This window comes from Patiria miniata, unplaced genomic scaffold (assembly GCF_015706575.1).
Source record: "Patiria miniata isolate m_02_andy unplaced genomic scaffold, ASM1570657v1 HiC_scaffold_19, whole genome shotgun sequence".
In the NCBI taxonomy this organism is placed as follows: Eukaryota; Metazoa; Echinodermata; class Asteroidea; order Valvatida; family Asterinidae; genus Patiria; species Patiria miniata.
In genome coordinates, this window is record NW_024037057.1 from 9,919,173 (window position 1) to 9,939,647 (window position 20,475).

Genomic DNA, 20,475 nt, shown 5'->3' on the forward strand with positions numbered 1-20,475 from the left:
CGAGCTTTGCTGCGTAAAAGTAGTTGAATCTGGCGACGGTCACTGGGGTTTTCCAAAACTCGGCGTGGTCTCTATTGCTAGAATGATATGTTAGTCCCTTACTTTAGGAATACGGGTCAACCTGCTCAACGTTTTCTTACAAAAATATCAAACTGTATGACATATGAAGCAGGATATGGTTTTTTTCCAGTTTTAAATGATAGGAACATTAAAAGCTATAAATGATAAAGCGAATTCGGAAAGAAGCCGAGCTTTGAAAATAAAAGGGCCGTCAGTGTCGTCATGTTTATTTTAAGCCGCGGAGGCTGCCTGACCTACAATGTAGACGTCTGGGCGTCGGGGAAATTCTCAGGTCAGTGAACCAGACTTACTTATTTGTTGACTGGCATGTTGAAATTCACGCGGAGCATGCACATGGTGGGCGTGGGCCCCTCGATCTCTCGCACAAAACGTTTAGATTTTTCAACGGAAATACTTCCTCTGGACAACGGATTAATACCCAATTTGCCCTCGGTCCGCAGACTCGACTGACCACGAGTGGCATGGAATTTACGCGTTCTTCATTTGTGGACTGCATTTTGTGTGCTTGGAATTATCAGTGCTCAAAGGAAAATCGCTGGCTGGACTCCATCTTGCAAGATTGTATTGACATGGACACGGTGTAAAAACTGAACTGTACAGAAGGCCTACTGAACTCTTTTGAAACGAACAGCAACAGTGAACAAGTGAATTGAAGGTCTGTGGATTTAAATTTTGTCTGTGGAATATTTGGAGGCTCCTAAAACTTAAAGATCATGCTTGAAAAGGTCGTCATGGGGTAAGTCTGTGAACTTTTATTTTGAATATCGAATTGATAAATGCAACCTTATTTGGCACCAACTCTCACTACCTGACCAGTAATTCATGGCGTGCGATAGCTTGGTTGAGTGTTCCAGTATTCATTATAGACATCTTGAATTGCAAAGTAACCACGACCTCCTTTAACTTTTGAGTGAAGCCCATTGGAATGATTCCCATATCTGGCTATCACTAATTTTTCCCTTCAGTGACCTATCAGCCATCAGAAAGTGATAATATGTCCTACAAAGTCAAAGTTAGCAGGGGAAATATTGAAGTATTTACTGAGAAAACACTCAGAAATTTTCAGACCAGTCTCATACAGTTTGTGCACAGGGTGACAAGATGGCCAGATATTGGAATCATTCCCCAATAGACCATGATCATGTTGCAGCCATTTGACTTTTTTCCCATTCAAATCAATGTAACCAAAGCAAGGCTGGAGGACAAATAGTCTGGTTACCCTTTTTGCACGAACAAATATAATTCAGTACTGCTATTGAATACAGGGAACATGACTGAAATGGTGGCAGCATGATAAAGGTCTATGACATGATAAAGTGGACGCGGAATGCGCAAAATCTGAGATGCCATAGGGTTGTCTAAGGGGCGTGGCTAACTCTCAAACGACATAAGTTGTATAAAATGGCACGTGCCTCCACGCCAGGCGTGGCCGTCTTCCATTGTCGATGTAACGTGGTATTCACTTATTTGCATGCGGAATGCGGGCAGCGCAGGTGCGATGTACGGGCGTTTAGAAGGTCACTCCTACGATGTCTCTTCGAAATCGGCTTTAGTATAGTTCACTGACCTACATTGAGTTTTATTCGTAAATAACTGTAATTAGTTGTAAAATTAATCCACGTCTTCAGTTTAATTTTTTCAAATCCTTGAAATCGGCTTCATGCTGTACATTTCGAAATCCGCAAATAAATTTCAAAACAAATTTTTTTTGGCACATCGGTGCTGAAAGGTCGGCACGTATTTTCCACCACACACTTGGTCTCCATAAAATCAAATAGTGCGGGTGGGGGGGGGGGGGGGGTGGCTGATACCATCTTCCAACATAGGGGCGCTCTTCAAAACCGAGCATTATATGGTAACTGCGCATTGTGTACCCATTTATGGCCATTTAGGGGCACATTATGGCCGCAAAAGGGGCACTTGGGAAATTCGGGGGGGGGGGTAACTTCCCCCTAGCCCCCCCCCCCCGGTTCCGCCGCCCCTGGCTTCTTTCGGTAAAAAAGGTGCACCTCAAACGTTACGCCTATCTTCGGATTTAGTCCATAAAGTCGGCTTCGATCCACATATCTGAGTCAGTATACATGTCCTTATAGTTCGTAATAAATTCGGTTGCGTTCGGTAAATTACAAAAATTTGAATTGCTTCGAACTTCGAAAAAGTTTTAGTTTCTACAAAACGAGCATCGGAAAATATTTCTTCCCAAGGTCCTGTAAATTCTCTTCAGTTTCCGGGGGTAGTTTTTGTTCTTTTGTGAAACATCAGTTCTGAAGGTTAAGTAACTTTGGATTGGATAATCTCGTAAATTCAAATTGTTTCGATACATTGAGCCTAATTCACGTTTTGCTCGATCGAGATTATGGTGAATATATTTTTTCCCCTCGGTAATGAAGCGAAACGTGAATTGGATGATCTCGTAAATTCAAGTCGTTTCGATACATTGGCCTTATTCACGTTTTGCTCGATCGAGATTTGGTAGATTTAGATTTTTTTCCCACGGAAATTAAGTGAAACGTGAATTGGATGATCTCGTGAATTCAAGTTGTTTTGATACATTGGCCTAATTCACGTTTTGCTCGATTGAGATTTGGTAGAATTAGATTTTGCCCACGGTAATTAAGTGAAACGTGAATTGGATGATCTCGCCAAAAACATTTCCAGTTCTTTTCAGCTTCGGTACCGATTGGGCTTATTAAATTCAAGTTTTGCTCTATCGAGATTCGGTAGGCCTAAATTTGTCATTGTTGCCGATAATTAAACAAACTGTGATTTGGATGATCTCGCAAATTCAAGTTGTTTCGGTATACATTTGGCCCAATTCACGTTTTGTTGGAAACCCGTAATTAAACACAAGTTCGTTTGTTGTTGAGTCAGCTGTATTCAGTAGGATTTTGTTTATAGGGACCTATCGAAATGTAATCGTGAATAAATTCACAAAGGTTAACGGTACAAATTCGAATGACGCTCACGTTTTTGCTATGGTCCAGTTAAACACCAGTTGTTCCACGGTTTGTAATATTAATGGCTAAACTTGGTAACTTAGTGAAATATATACGTGATTGCTTGACCCCCTCAAGACATTTCGTTGTAAGTTTTGAAACTCGCTGTATAGGTGATAAATGAGCTTAGATCGAAGGTTGGTAAATCGAAATATTGAATAATATTACGTCTTGCGAATAAGTGTGTGAAAATTGTGTTTTCGGTGTTAACAACGGTAACTACACTTTCGAAGAAGAAAGTCCATAATGACTGTAAGACGTCATTTTGACATGCTGTGTTTAATTTGTGTTGATGTGTTTCCTTTTGTGCGGCCATGTGATTGTGTTATGGGCTTGAATGTCTCTGAATTTGACAACATTCTGAGTTCTGCTTCTACTGTGTAAGTCCGATCAATTGAGGTTGGCATTGTTTACGAATACTCTTTTCTTTGTAGACACTTGATAAATCAAAAATATAAATGGCATCTCAGTGGATACGTCGAGTCATATTTGCTGTAACTGTTTATATAGGCTAAGTTCATACAGATATGATTTGACTCTAGATGATAGATAAGCCAGCTGTGCCTGTACTCGCTGCCTGATTTCGACTGAATCTGACTAGTCAGAGTGCTTGCTGCAAATATGATGTGACTGTTATTGACTTCTAGCTTGTATAAAAGGCATGACGGGGAAGATGAATTTTTTTATTGTCTGTGACTGTTCCAACAGCAAGAGACTACAAATCCCTAAGAAATCAACCTCTTTGTGCTGAGTCAGACGGGTTATACTTAGAATGTAGCATTCCTCGATTTTTTTAGATTTTTGATCGACTCTCCAAAACCTGATAGGCGAGTGGACTAAACACGGTATTGCACCTGAATAAGAACTTCGTGTGGTATTCATCAGACTGGATCAACTTTGTATAAATTCTGCGTTGGATATGGAGTGCCATATCTCAGTCTTAATTTGCGTTTCATGAAATTTATGAAACGCCGGGTTTGGAGATAAATGCAAATGATTCTGTGTGCCTTTCAAGACTACCGTAGCGGAATTGTCATGCAATTAATACGTTTATATACATGCCAAATTGCCACCGTTGATACGTCCCTAAGTAAACGGTTATTTAATTCAGTGCCTTTTTGTTTTCTAATGGGCACAAACTCTGGCGCCGTCAATAAATAAAAAAGGTCATAAAGCAGGTGGATAAACGGCCGAAGGCCATCCATGATAATTACGACTGTACTTTGGATACTTTTGCTTCATTATACCTGTAGATTTAACCAAAAGTTTATTAAACCTTCAAAATTAATTGGTTGATCCTCTTGAGCTCTATGAATAATAAGGTTTCGCCATTTATTTCATTGAGGTCAAATCACTTGGCTATAATTGATTTTTACTATAATTGGTTTTAGTTTATTATTTTTTACAAGCTATTGCCTAGAGGACCCCAGCCAAAGATGCGCGCGTTGGAATAATAATACCTTTCCGTATGATATCCGGCCTAGTAAGCTGTTATTTAATTGTTAAGTCCCTTTTTTTTAACGAGCACAAACTCTGGCGCCATCAATAATTAAAAAAGTTCAAATATACAAACAGGTGGATAAACGGCGTATAGAAGGCCATCCATGATAAACGACTGTACTTTGGATACTTTTGCTTCATTATACCTGTAGACTTAACCAAAAGTTTATTAAACCTTCAAAATTAATTGGTTGATCCTCTTGAGCTCTATGAATAATAAGGTTTCGCCATTTATTTCATTGAGGTCAAATCACTTGGCTATAATTGATTTTTACTATAATTGGTTTTAGTTTTTTTTTTTTTTACAAGTTATTGCCTAGAGGACCCCAACCAAAGATGCGCGCGTTGGAATAACATTATAATACCTTTCTGTGTGATATCAGGCCTAAATATATCAAAGTTACGATGCAAGTACCCTAAGTGACCCGGTTTAACAATACAAGCCTTTAAATTGCGCTTTTCCTGGCAGTTGAGCCCGCATGAGTATTGGTAAACATCTAAAGAAAAATATTGTATTCGTTCTGTAATGTTTTCTCCAGGAATATAAAGTAGCTTTGTGACCTGCTTATAGCACACAGAACTCGGTGAAGAAAAAATGGTACGTGGCTTATTAATCAAGCTGGAAAGCCTTTTGCGATGGAGTTATCTACAGCGAAATATTAGCATTTCTCGATCAAATTAAGATTGATGATCCACTCGGCAAAATTGACTAAAACAGCAAGGATTAAACAAGCGACTGAACTTGAATAAAATAATGTCTTGTCTCGTATTCATCGGACTAGACCCAGTCTGCATAAATCCTTCGTCAGATTTGGGGCTGAATATATCAATCGCAATTATATAAAATTTCATAAAAATCTACGAATTTATAGCAAACTACGGAATTGTTTTCAATAATAATTATTATTAGGCCAAAAAAAAAAATAAGTCGGTCTCTGGTCAGCGCGCGCGTCGATTTTAATCATGCGCGTCGATCTTTTTTTTATCAAAAATGTTCCGCGGTAGCTCCAACAGCGCCCTCTATTTCCTCACCTCAATTTTTTTTACCAAAGAGCACCAATGAATGGGAAATTGCACCAAGGCAAATGATCCAAAGCACCAAGACAAATTATGGAGGACACCAATGTACATGAGGACACCAAAAAAGCAAAATAGTACCTACCTTGTCTGTACAATCCAAGCTTGAAGGAAAAAAAAAAAGCCAAAAAAAAAAAAAAAGCCGCGTGGCCGCGTCAATTCCGGAACTTTGGTCTGACCAGAGACCGAATATTTTTTTTTTTTGGCCTTACATGTGTATTTCCAACCAAATAAGTAATTATAATTTTACTTTTATTTAATTAGTTTCAGGGAGTGATCATATAGGTCACTCAAACGCAGTTTGTATTGCCATATAATAGTTGTGCGTCGAAGGACCAACACGTACTGCAACAGAAGTGTTGACTTAATATCGTCTGCCGTAGCGCACCTCATACTTTGCTGGTTTCACGGCCCGCTATAGCCTACACATTTGCTGTGGTTGCGGAGGTTTCTAGGTACGTAGTTTTCATGAGCTGTGTTTCAATTAATGTTCAATATTTTAGAGGTGCTCTACGAAAATAAATTCTGCATCTTCTATCATGATGCATGACGCTTTTGCCTTTTTTGTTTTAAACCAAAAGCCAACAGAAATCTTGTTTACGTAATTCGTGCAGTAAGAAATGAGTGTAATTACTTTTGTCATTACGGAGATAAAATTAAACCTGCTATTATAAGTCGATATCCGTCAGGACAAAACTACATTTACAAGGACGACAACAATTGTTTGTCTTAATACTTCGTAGGCATGTGTTACTAATCATTACCAATCACAAAGCGAAATTTCAAAGCAGTACGACAGATATTTAATAAGTTATTGTTCCTGAAATGTGTGTGTTGTTAATAAAAAAAAATATTGAGGAAAAAAACCCTTCCTAAATGAAGTCACAGTACCTGAGAACAACAATTAATTACGGCTAAGACAACAATTGTTTGTCTAAGTTACCTGCAGACTTGTGTTATTAATAATGAACAATCACTGAGCGAGAATTCAATCCAGTATACGACAGGTATTTAGTGAGTTATTTTTCCAGAAACCAGGGCAGGCAATAGGTGCCAGTGTTCCGTAGGCTCTATATACCAATGTTCCCTTATAAGTCCTACTTCGCTTTTGGTGCCAACACTGATTTCATGTTGATGCTAAGCTGTATTAAGCGTGCTAGTCCAAGCTGGTATACACTAAAAAATCCTGCCACAACTGTGGTATTTTTCAAAGGCCCTCAATTTGTATGTAGGCCCCACATATTTCGTAGGCTGCAGGTACAGTACCTAATGTGCCTCTTGGATAATCCAGGCCTCGTACGGTTATCCTGAGTCTGAACCTCGCTGATGATAATTGTATGTATATCTTCATGTCAAACTTTTGCTAAAATCAATGTCTGAAAATTGTTGCACATAAGCTTGATTATACTAGAAACAAACCATGCGATTTCATTTCTATCCGTTTAAGTTTACTCCTAATTTTATTCGTCGTTGTCGGGATAATCGATCAGATTAAAGTTTCATATGGTTATATTGTTTGTAATTTTCTTGATGTGCTCAGTGAAGTGATATATTGTTCACCCATTGTAAAAATTCTCTACAATTTCATAAAGTTTTCTGGGTTCGTGCGAGACGAACCTTTATTGTAATAGTAAAAGGTTGAATAAAATTTCATTACTAAAATATTAAATGGCCTGCACTCATAAAATATCGATTTCGATAAATATATAAGGTTGCATTTGGTGTATTTGATATTACTTGTATTTGAATAAATTGTCCGATAGCATGAAACTAATTATTTATTTATTTATTTGATTTCCTTCTAGATAAGTGACAAGATGTTTGGTCTGAAGTTTTTGCTCCTGTTTTCCTTTTTCATCAATGTCTTGGTGAGCGGGCAGTTTCCATCTATGGATGACGTCATGAAGCGTGTTCTTGATCGATTCGAAGCTCAACGCGACGAAGACACCCGCCAAAATGTAAGTTGGAATCTTTCTAAATTTAATCCAACCTCGGGCCCACTTAGTTCGAGCAGTACGCTACCACAACCCAGTCCCTTTCCTTGTATTTTACTGATATCCTAATGGAATATTACCGCTGTACCGTACAAAACGTAAAGGGTGAACTTGCTATCCTTTGCGATCGAGGACGGGGATTTGCAATAACGTGGACCCGAGCCAAGTCCTCGGGGGTTTTCGTGTGCAAACTTTATGGGAGATGTAGAGGAAAAGTACAATTGAAATCGTGGACCTTGAACAATAAAGAGGACAATAGGGTCCACGATTGACCGAAGGTCCACTTCTGATGTGTGTTCATGAAAAAATAATAATAAAAAACCCAGGGACAATAGCGGGTGCACGATTGAAGGTTTTTACAAAGATGAGTGTTCACGAGTAGTTCACGAGTTGAACGCAAAAGAAATTTCGGTTTAAATGTAAAAGTACAAAATGAACTTGGTTGCCTCGGGTATGAGATAAAGCAAGTTTTTTTGTTGTTCTTTTTCGAAGCCATCGTGGGATGCGTACATCGATAATCTGATCGCCCAGTCTAAGGATGAGGGTGGTACCCCCAACGTTGACAAAGCGTGCATCATTGGTCTAGACGGTGGTGCCAAATGGACGACCGATAATCACCCCAACGCCTTGAAGTTGACTCAGACGGAGAGAACCCACATCGCCTCTGCTTTCAAAAGCAAAAATTTCAGTCCGTTTATGAACGACGGGATCTCGGCTGAAGGAACTAACTATCGCTTCCTTCGAGAGGAAGATGCGAAAAAAGTGTATGCCAAGTTGAAAGGGCATGGCGCCCTCAGTCTTCAGACCTCCAAAACAGCCATCGTCATCGCTCACTGCCCAGAGGGCATGCAGCAGGGGAATGCCAACAAGGCTGTGGGTATTATTGCTGAATATTTGGAATCCCTTGGAATGTAAACGTTTTGATTTGTTTAAACGTTTCCAAACGTTATATAATATAATTAAAATGTTTATTAGTGGGTTAAAAGACATGTGGGTCCGTGACATAATACTTATAGTTAGAACCGATATTGTGTTTGGTAGCCGTTGAGAAGTGTTCCATAATTTACCTCAGATTTTATGTTTAAACAGGCGAAAAAGATAGTTACAAGCTAAGTCGGTGTATAATTCTTTTTTTTTATCTGAGTTGCATTATTACTAGCTGTTATTGGTGATTAAAATGTTACTGTGGTTGATTTCTGCTTAAGTTATGGATAAAGTAAGTCTTGGAATTAGTCTAGTAACTAGTCTAGTAACGTGTAGTAAATGGAGATACATTCTTGTTTTCAGAATTTTTTTGTTTTTAATATAAAATTGCAATCAGAAAAGAAGAGAAAACTGTGCAAAGAAAACTGTAGCTCGTAATAATTTGTCATGATCATTAATCATAGAATTGAATGATTCTACGAAAAATACAGATGCATTGGCCTAACAAACGTTTCGTTGTAATTTGGCGATGTGAAAATAAATCGGTGACAAAAATTATGATAATTTCCCCAATGACTTTGCTTAAAGAGCGTCATGACTTATTACTGAATTTAAGCCAAAATACATTGGCTGCTAACAATGTGGCGGGTGTTCTTTGAAACATTTTACCGAAAGTCACAGAGAAGTTAATTTGAACAGGTGATATCGCTCGGTAGATTGGATGCATTTTTGGGGGATGGTTTGATTTCCTAAGACTACATTGGTATCATATAGAACGCCATGGTCCAGTGGTTACGGTGGTTGACTCACGTGGATTCGGAACCGTATCGGGAACATGGTGTCTGTGCCCTTGGGTATTAAGGCACTTAACTACAATTGCCTCTCTCCACTAGCTAGGAGTATAAATCGGTACCTGTGAGGGTAGAGGACCGATTGCTTACTGATATTGGCTGCCGCGGGGTCCCATGGCCTGATGAAAGGGGTAAAGCGCTTTGAGATCGTTGACATGATGGAAAGCGCTATATAAGCACAATTATTATTATTGTTTCATGGCTTGTATCATCGAGAGCAGATCGGCAATCTGATATGTCCGCTCATTTTCAACTTGATGTATGACGTGACTACGGGTTTCTACTTTCTACCAAGGTTTTACCTAAGTGATGGCGGCTGTTAGGCCCTATGTTCCGCTATGTCTATCAACAGGGTGACTATAGGTCTATGGTCCGGTCGTCGACAATAACAACGTGACCGTGTTTTAAACACGTTAAGGGTAAAGTGTACACTTCCCAGGTTTAGCGGACAATGAGCATTCCACGATCGGCTTTAGATTATCATTTGAGATTTTTTTCACAAACCGTCTATAGGATATGGGCCCAGAGAGCGGATTGCCAAGCAAAGCTGTGGGAGTTATGGCTGACTACCTGGAATCCATTGAAGACTAAAAAATCCCCTTCAATGCATTTCTATATTTTTCCTCTTTCAATAGTTTATATTGTAGCAGTATATTATTACAATGTATTATAGAGAAGAAGCACACTTGATTACTTAATAAAGTAACATGTCGGGCAACGGGAGTTTCATCTTTCCTGAGAACTAAACAGACTCGGACTTGAACAAAAAAATAATATGGCGATTGCTATAGACTCTTTGTGTACAGCACAAGATGGGTTGATCGTGCGATAAGCGAATAATTGATATTAGGTTGTATTTGACGCGTGGCAATGACAGTTAATCGCGGTTTCCAAATTCACAGATTACTAGAGCGCATGCCTGGACAGACTTAATTCTCATTTCCAAAGATGTGGTGTAAATGATGTCAAGTTTTGTCGACTGGAGAGCCTTTTTTTCAACCCAGGCAGAATACAAATAAAAACCCATCAATATACGAACCTAACGGGAGACTAGAGTGAATGAAGGACCCACGTAATGTAACTCTTGTAATGCAATCCTTGAAAATACATCCTTGTGTGTCAACCTTATTTCCAATTTTCATTTTGCCATTTTCAAGGGTATTTTGATGCCGTCTTAGTGTTCAATGTAATGGTTTCCATATTCATGAGCAAAACTGTGATGTCATTCAGGGCATAAACCTCAATGTTACAGTTATTTCAGCTCAAAAAGTTGCTTCATCTTGGATATTTTGGCTGTCTCAACTTCCTTTTCTTTGGTGATTCGTTGTTGTACAAGTAAAGCAGTAAGCCAATGAGCAACCCCTCTCATCTCACATAATGTTTTCAATGAGCACATTTCGGGTTCACAAATTGAACCAAAATAAAGTTGAACAAAATGTCTTCCTAAAAAAATCATTATCATGGACCTATCTAATTGACATAAACTTGGGTTTATATTTTATTTAGGTGTTTGATGATTATTTACAATCCATGGTGAACGACTCTCAGGCAGTGGCGTATCCGGGGGGGGGGGGGGGGGAGGGGGGAACTTTGCCCCCCTGGCGGAGTTTTGTTGACAATTTTTTTTGTCAGCAATGATTTGAAGTGTTTATAGAGTTCTTCTGACATCAATCCCACCAAAGAAAACCCGATCAACAACCATTACAATGCGCCGTGAAATTGTCCATATAATAATATAGTAAACATAATAATGGTAAGTTTTGAAGAGCGCCCCCATTTGGAAGATGGGCACCAGCTCATGTAAGCAGTTGCATGCAGCCAATGAAATAAAGTACCCTCTTCTTGGTTTGCGTGGTAATGACGTCATCCACATATATAATATATGTAAATGCTTTTCTGTCCGTGTACACAGCCAAACCCCCACCATCTCACTTGCAAGATGCTACCATTGCACTCAAGTCGAGTCAGCACGTTTTCGGGCACTATGTTTATATAAATATATATATTTTTGAATGTGCTGATGACCACCCCTGGCGTGTACAACCAAAATAATGGGACGGTCGACCTTTCTTTGACCACATGACCCTGCCAACCGCGTGTGGCAAGGTAGCCTGGCAAGTTGTTTCTTTATTGTAGATGAATGATTAAAATGATTTTCGGTGGAAGCCTTTGGATATATCCAGTTTTAATTAATCTCCGAGCCTTGTTCTATTCTTTACTAGCTTTTCTTGTTTAAGTAAAATATCGGCTCTGCTCAGTGCTTGCGTAAAAAGTGTACACCCTATAGGGTGTTAATAATTGTCGGCAATGCATTCCATAGTCCATTTTAGATGTCTCCTTAACTTTCTCTTTGTAACCGTTGAGGGGGTACTTGTACACAGAGTCCTATGGGTGCGCGCCTGCAATAAAATTCCCATAGACACTAGTGCTAAATGCCCATACTTCAAAATTCATTTAAAAATACTCAGAACTCTCACAGGTATTCAAGCTGCACAGAAAAATGATGATCAACATGTCATCTTTCATTTTCTTTTCAATTTTGGGTGGGTTGACCATTGACTTTTAGAGATATTCTCACCCAAAGAAGAACACCCCTAAAACGAATGATGTTTCCCAAACTGGAAAAGTAGCCATTTTGAAAAAGAATCCCTCCACAACATGGCTAAATAGCGCCACTTTCGGGTCCGATTGCATCCAAAATGCTCAGAATTGGAAGCTCCAAGTCCAGGCCAAAGGTTCAGTGCCACATGTCTTCAATTCCCCAATTCCATGGTTCTCAGAACTCTCTAATATAGAATATTTTGAGGGTATAACTTTTATTCATGAGCTTGGCGGACAGATTTTTGGCCTATTTACAGGCGTGCACCCCTATATAACAATGAATAAAATATCTCTCCAACCTCGTCCCCAGTGCTTACTTTATTTCCAACCTTGTTTCCAATAGTAAGCCCTGGATATGAAACTTTCTTCCTGTATCCTGATTCGATACCGCAATTTGCTATAAGGGATTTATATTCTGTAGTTGATGTTGTTATTTCCCACGTGCATTACGTGTTTTCACGATCATTGTAATCATAACGTCCACGCCTTCTCAAAAATACTCCTTTCCTTTCAAGTTTGCTCATATTAATATGAAATGTAATACTGCATATTGGCGGGCCAGGTGTAACATTTTAACTTTAAAAAATCGTGCTTTCATGACTCACGGCGCGACTGGTACGAATTGATGCTGTTTTTACCCAGACACCGCATACAAAAACAAACGCTATAATGTAACGCACGTGCAGGCACCAGACTACTCCTCATTTGCATACGTGTTCAAAAATCTTGCACATGCAAAATAATGATCCAATACCAGGGTGAGAGAGCAGGTAGTGGTGGGCGCCCGACACACTGGGGACGAGGTTGATATATCTCCGAGTCCGATCTAGTAAGCCCCGCCCACTACGCACGCGCTACACTGCAGGATCCAGCCACGCGCGTCATACGCGCGTGCATGCTAGCGTCGGATCTTTGTGCATGCGCATGTCGGACATAAATTGATTGGTTAGAACCATTGATCTCCATATACACAGACTGGATAGGACATCGCGTACGAACGTGCGTCCGCGCGCGCGTTTTTTGAAAAGGGTAAAGAACACAATTTCGCATTCGAGTTGTGTACACTTTCGAACGGAGGATTAAAAAAAGAAGTTGGGTTTTCTTCGGTTTCTTTGTCATTTTTGAAAGAATAAAAGAAACAGAGATCTAAATTGATCAAAATCGACGAGGAGTATAATCAAGGTGTGCGCAGCATTGGATTGTTGGAGTCGGCAAGTAAGGAGCGTTGAAGAATAGGACAATTATTCGCAAGTAAGTTGTTTTTTTAACGAGGCCTATACAAGTCAACATGGCATGGAGGAATATGAACATGGGAATGACAAAGCAAATTATGTCGCTCTGAGTTTGAGGGGACGGGCCTGTGTGGTAGCTAGCGAGATATTCTGTTCAAATTCCATGCGATCTAGGCCACGGTGCTCAGTGGTCGGCATCATTTTTCTTTAAAAGACATAGGCCTAAACGTGCATGTATGATTGACCCGGCAATGGCAATGAACAAAAGTTGACTTGTTTAAGATAGTTTATTCGAATAACTTTTATATGCAAAATCTGATTGAATTATGTCTGCCTTGGCTTAACGCCTACCGAAATGTTTCTATTCTTTTCTTTATAAAGAGAAACTGAGGAGATGGTTTATGCTAACTTACTGCACAACTGGCCGATTGACCTTCATATCAAACAAAGAACTTCAGCAAAGCCATATAGCAAAAACCACCAGCTGCAGGACCGAGCCGGACGAAAATGGAGAACTTCACGGAGGGATGGAATCGACTGTATCATCCACTGAATGGAACATGCGATGTGATAGGCATCTGAGCGTTTGACTTAATCAATTTTTACGATGTGGAACTGTTAACATTGATTGGTTTTGGTTTTGGAAAGAAGTTGTGGAGTTCAACGCAAGTATTTTTATAAGCTCCCAAGATGACTGTCACATTATTGACAGTTTGTATGGTGAAGAAAGCAATGAGTACTTTTACGGTTTGAAATTATGCTGTGTACGCCGTTATATAAGATTACTAGCTATAGCCATAAACACCGTCATATTCGCTCACAAAAACGATTCCCATTACACTTACAAGTAATTATATTTATTTTCAGAAGTATAGCTTAACATTTAATTGCAAGACCGTGCGTAGCTTGAATTATTCTTTGACAAAATTAGTATAGTACTATTTTGGTTTGTGATTCATCTCCTTTCACACAATATCACAAAGAGGTAAACGATGTCATTCCCTGATCAATCTAGGGACGGGAAGAAGTTTTTACTGATTACTTTGTAAAATTAAAGTTTTTTTTACCTTTTAGATTGTAATTGGTTCATGTTCAGGTTTTTTAATAAATATATCAATCATTTGAATGAATCTCCATACAATTTCTCGTGTGAGTGTTCAGTTAAAAAATATGATGTCATTTCAGCATATTATTAATACAATTATTCATTTCGTTGATGGAGTAATTCAGTGTGCTCTAATGACCAATGTGCCAAAAATGAAATGGCAATTTACTTACAATCATTTTTGGGAGGAGAAGGGATTTAAAAAAAATAAGGGAAAAGGAAATGGGGGGTTCTTGAATTTCGAAAATGCATAATAAGAAAGTGTATATCAAGAAAGTGTGGAAAAGCTGTTTGGAGGGTAACTCTTCATCGTTCAGGGTTTTTTTTTAAGATTGTTTTGGAGGAGCGCTTGAACTCCCTCCTGTAAGAAAAATTTCACTAAACAATCCATTTTCCAAAGTAAACAAAGTGAAAGCACAATGCGCGTTTACCCGTCTGACAGTAAACGCGCCGCCATCGTTCGGCCGCGCATTCGTGCACAAACACGGCGCGATGTCCTATCCAGTCTGTGTATATGGAGATCAATGGTTAGAACACCATGGGGCGGAGCTTGGTGGATCTAATAATAGACGCATATCCGTGACAAGTTTTTTTGTCCTACAGGAGCACTCGTTCCTGTGAAAACTCGTGACAAGTGGGTAGGCCTATTTATCATAGTGCTACTTCTTTGTATTACAATATTTTATATAACTCCTCTGTAGTTTTACGGACAGCGACCCAGTATGTTGACAGCCTCTCAATGGAATGTAATTTCAATTGCTACACTCCTCACGTTACGTAGTAGGTGGAGCGATCAATGTCTGGTACATCTGTTCAGCTGAAACAAAACCACAAAGAGGCTAGAAAGTAGAGACGATCTTTCTGGTATATCCATCTACTTACATATCTGTAACATTACATTATCTTTGTATGTAATTGAATATACTATGCATCGTAGAATTATACTTCAACTTTATAGTTTAATTTGAGTGTCACTTTTGTTTGTGGAGCCGGAGCAGTGTGAATTTCCGCCATCTGTCACGTAGACAACTGAAACTAACCCAACTATACTTCTTTACAATACTAAGGTGTTGCTTATCACATAATTGTTTTGCCAATGTTTAATCAAACTAAAAAAGAGTCACATCTTTTTAACCTCCCAAGTAGAACAACAACTTATCCACCCTTTAACTGTTATCGCCGGGGACCATAGTACGCGTTTGATGCAGTTTCTCTCGGTTTATACCTGTTCCCATAATTCGGTCGGATATTCAATTTAAAGGCATTTTTAACAGATAAAGGACTATTTGAAGGGCCCATGCAATGTAACTGTTTTAAATGCAATCTTTGGACATGCACTTTTGTGTTCAATTTAACCCCTTTTTTCAATGTTCGTTTCGCCATTGCATTGGGAATTTGGTGCCTATTTTTATGCTAATGCGAATGTCCATATTCATGAGCAAAGGTGTCATATGTCATTTCCGGCAACAACCTCAAAGCTACGTCTATTTTAAAACCAAAAGTTGCCAGATTTTTGCATTTTCTGTCGGACATTTTCTTTTCTTTGGTGATTTGCTCATTTTTAATAAGCAAATGTTTTGAAAAGGTCACCCTTAAACTGAACAGTTTCTTCCTGAAATGACATCACAGTAATAGCGACCTCAGTTGTCCGGAAAAACATGGACTTTTTATGTGTAAAGAGTAAACTTTTCCTAATTCCATAAAATTAACCAAAAAGGAATGTGAAATAGTTTGCATACATTTTAGAAGACTAGAAAGTTACACCAAATGGGCCGATGTCCCTATTTAGAAAAGTTTACTTCGTGGCCGTTTTGTTTAGTTCTACATGCAGTCGTTATTGCCCGTTCCATCCTGTTGACAATTCCAGCAGACGCGTTCGCCTAAAATGTCCTGGATTACATACAGTTAACTAATGCCATTCAGGTCACCACAGAATCAAAAGCACCTGTAATGGTTTCAAAGTGAGAGGATCTTTTGTTCCGATCCTGAAAATTGGTTTTATTTTTGAAGAAATTTGGTTCTGATATAAGATTTGAGGCTTTGCATGGTGGAGTATCGGTATCGTTTCGGTTTGCGGTAACACCATGTGGTAATAACTACTGCTTAGAAGATATTTAGTTCTGAAAAGAACTTGTCCTGCTTATTATCAACTTTCGCTAAGTAGTTTTTTTGTTCTGATAAGAACAGTCCTGCTTTAAGTTCTAAAAGAATTTGTCTTGAAATTTGGTTCTATTATTGACATGTATTTGGAGCATCCTTTTTGTTGTTAAATGAATACATCACCATGAAACACGAGACAAGTTTTACATGAGACTGTCTGGGGCAGGTTCACCTGCTCCACTTAATAGTCTGCTGAATAAGTAATTATGTCACTTGAGACTTCCATGGTTTCTCAACTGTTAATATAATCAACAGAAGTTATCACGATCGATCAAATTACATAGTTTTAGCTGATGAGAACAAAGGAATATGATATTCCTGACAATTTGGACCACCTACCGACATTTTGCCAGTGACTCGCTGAGAAACAACAGTACTACAAGTCTTTTCTATTGTTTATAAATGGTGCGTTAGAATTCAAAGGCAGTTGAACACCGCCAGCATTGGAGAAGCAAGTAATCTTTGCGCTCACCAATTCATCGAATCAACTTGCCACAACTATTACACAGACGTTCATTAGTTCAACGCAAATAAGGTACGTAATGCTTACAACAATATGAACTGATGCATGTCTGAAAGGACGGAAACTTTTTAAGGATTTTGTCTTGATTCGTTTTCAAACGTCGAATTTCACTTTTTGCATTTTGTGTATTGTATGCATAACGGTTTTTGCTCAATAGAACTACGATGTTTGAATAAGTAAACATACGTCAACAAAGACGGACCACGATGACTGGGAACAGAGCCACAACAGAAAAACGGCCTTTTATCAAGGAAGAATAGAGCAACTCGTGATGAATAGAATAATGAATAATGACATTAAAAAAAATTGTAAAAATAACACCCGCTTTTCTTTATCTTAAAAACTTCGCTATATACATGAGAGATGTTTTTGCTAAATAGAAAAGTAAAGGAAAAATAAATGTGGACGGGAACAAATTCTATCGCTATATAATAACCGCAAAATATAAACTTGGTGATTGTGTTTAATGCGGATTTTTTGGGGGAATTTTCAACAAAAATAATTAGAGATAAAGACTCGTTAATCATTGAACTGCGTCCTTGAAAATCATTTCTTCGTTTCATTTATTTACAGCTTCCCTGGCATCATGAAGGTATTCGGAGCAGTTTTTCTTATGTTGCTGGTTGTCGGTGTGCCGGTCAGAGGTATCCAAAGAGAAGTCGACAGTCTTTCCAAGAAGGTAAGATACATAACTTGAATACAAATATTTTTTGAAGTAGTACAGTGGAGTCTCCCAACGTGACGCACTTTTTGCCCCGATTTTCCTTATGCAATGCTGCCAAAACTCTTTTTTGACGAACTTCAAATTCGTTCGGTGTCATAAGATTGGTACGATAATAATGTTCGCTTTGGTCTTGTCAACAGTTTGAGTTATGAATTCAGACCGAAATTTATTTTAAACATACGGTGGCGTCCGAAAATTGGGCAAACAATCGGCCGGATGTACCCTGATATAGCGCACTTTAGCCAAATCTCAGAAATTCCGAAATTAATATTTCAGAATTCATTTATTTCACATTTATTTCCAACTCTGTATGTATAAATGCCAATAATATCAATCATATAAAGAAAAAGGAAATCACACGATTAAATAATGTAACTGAGCAATGAGTGTCAAATGGGGTATTGAAGGCACATTCAAGAAGCCGAGGCTTCAGGCGAAGATGCCGTAAACAACAAAGCATTCTAAACAGAAACGCTAACATGTACAAAGAATAACTATTGATTAGAGAAAAGCGAAAACAACGAACGGACAAAAACTGAAAGCTTGCTAATCGTAAATAAGTCAAACTTTAAAACAGAGGGTAAAATGGCAAAGCAACACACAGAGGGAATGAAACCTAAAGCAATTGCGAATTACTTGACAAACCCCGATATATCAAACTACGTTTGTCGGAAAACATAATGTTTGGGCACATTTTAGAAGGCTTCACTGCGCATCCTTACATCGTAATATTTCGCGCCAAAGTCAACTTTCTCTCACAACTATAATGTAACGGGAATGTGAACTCAAGGTATATGAACAGCAATGTATAGAGCTTTGATAAACTGTCACTTTCATAAGTTTTTTTCTTCATAATAACGATTGTCACCCCTTTTGTTCTTTCACAGACCACCGGTTATGATGGCTTTATCGACCAACTCATCACCGACGGAGCGGGTAACATTGACAGAGCCTGCATCATCCCCAGAGATGGCGGCAGCTTGCTATCAAGCTCCGACCATCCTCACGCTCTGCATATGACTGTGGAAGAGCGGCTGGAGATAGCTGAAGCTTTAAGAGATAACAGCTGGTCCAGTATCGAGACTGAGGGTTTGTTTGTGGAAGGTCAGAAATACATCTTCTTGGGGGTAGACGAAGATGGTATCTTTAAGGGGCTGAAGATTGGACCAGGGGGTGGTGGGGTCATTGGTGAGCCGAGCAATGCGGCTATCGTTGTTGTTCATACTTCCTCGAGCTCATTTTTCACAATGGTTCAAGTTAACATAGTCCTGGGCCAAGTTGTGGAAGCTATGAAATCCCAAGGCCTGTAAAATGGAAGATTTTTTTTGATCACCCATTGAAAAAAGTCACATGGCTACTATCAATAGTGTTATTTTCCTAAAGGTATCATTATGGAGACACGTTATCGTTTATTTGAACTTAGGGAGACAGTCGACCTTAGTGAGACATTTCAATGTCTCACTATTAAAGGTCTCAAGTTCTATTTAGAAGCAAACATCTGATGTAGGAAATAGGCTTGATCGTTGCTTAATTGTGGTCCAAAACAATTATATGTATTCACAAAATTTAGTTCAGGGGTCATGAAAGTTTGAAAAATGTTGTGCACATTATACGATAATAATACTTATTGTATGTCATTATTGGTGTTATAACAACCACAAAATTGAACCAATAGGGAGACGCTTATGCTCAGATGTTATACATTCGGGAGACATTTGAAATTAGGGAGACATTTCAATGTCTCCCTATACCTCAGCTCCTATAAAGGCAACATTTTGCTGGCGCAAATAGGCTAGATCAATTGCTCATTGTCCGATTAGCAAAAATACGAAAATTTGTGGGGGAAGGATATAAGTATAATTGAAGTAAGGGGTCACAAAAGTCGGATTATTATTTGTGACAAGTCTATGGGAACGTCTCCCTAATGGTATGATTATCGTTTATCATTATATTCATCAATTCATGTAACATTTCTTCTATATACAACGAGACGGTTATGTTGCTTTAAGCATGCATTGGTATTTCTTCACTTACTTCCCAATTAAAGATATCATATCTCGATTTTTAAAACTCACAAACTTCTTAATTGTGACATAAGTAGGCCTACTATCCTTATTGCATTTATGTGTTACCTTTAAAATATGGTGAGATTTCTGACAAACATCTAGGAAAACTTGATTCACTTGATAATTTTTGGGAAGAATTTAGAAACACTGGTTGTTATCATATATTATGTCATAAATACTCACAATTATACTGTCTTGATCTTAACTTAAATTGCTTTTTTCCCTCCCAACTGTGCTTGGTAATATATCTATGTACTTCTTTTAATCACATAATGGTACATGTACCAAATATGGTATAATGATAAAGAAAATAGCAACTGCATTTTGTTATATTTTCTTTGTGACTTCATTAAGCTGTTTTCATGTCAAGAGAGAATCAAAGAGGTTGGTTGGGGTGGCTGACCAACCCTCTTTTGTTCAAATCGTGATTTGTTGATTCAAGCCATGATCTTTGTTAATGCATTGACGTTTAATACTGCAACGCCTCAACCCCCCTGTTATTATCTATTATGTTTGACCCCAACATTGCAACCTGTAAATAGGCCCGAAAATCACGATTTGCACTTGGCCTTCAAATTATGCAGTTTTAGAGCATTTTTAAGGCTTTGAGTTTTAAAAGATGAGTGGAAACCGTGCAGACG

The 20,475-nt window shown here is 38.5% G+C and overlaps 1 protein-coding gene across 4 annotated transcripts; it reads left to right on the plus strand.

The window, feature by feature from the left end:
- The first annotated feature begins 313 nt into the window (after positions 1–313).
- Positions 314–20,156, plus strand: LOC119725726 (profilin-like). 4 transcript variants are annotated; one of them, XM_038197271.1, is made up of 4 exons: positions 370–817; positions 5,919–6,109; positions 7,460–7,612; positions 8,141–9,145. In XM_038197271.1, exons 3-4 carry the CDS (start codon positions 7,472–7,474, stop codon positions 8,561–8,563), a joined length of 564 nt encoding a protein of 187 aa, XP_038053199.1. In that variant the 5' UTR covers positions 370–817; positions 5,919–6,109; positions 7,460–7,471; the 3' UTR covers positions 8,564–9,145. The 4 variants fall into 4 exon arrangements, with proteins under 4 accessions (XP_038053201.1, XP_038053200.1, XP_038053199.1 ...); XM_038197273.1 differs by lacking the exons at positions 5,919–6,109; positions 7,460–7,612; positions 8,141–9,145 and adding exons at positions 17,618–17,723; positions 18,656–20,156 and having other exon boundaries at positions 314–817; XM_038197272.1 differs by lacking the exon at positions 5,919–6,109 and having other exon boundaries at positions 369–817.
- Positions 20,157–20,475: the final 319 nt, after the last annotated feature.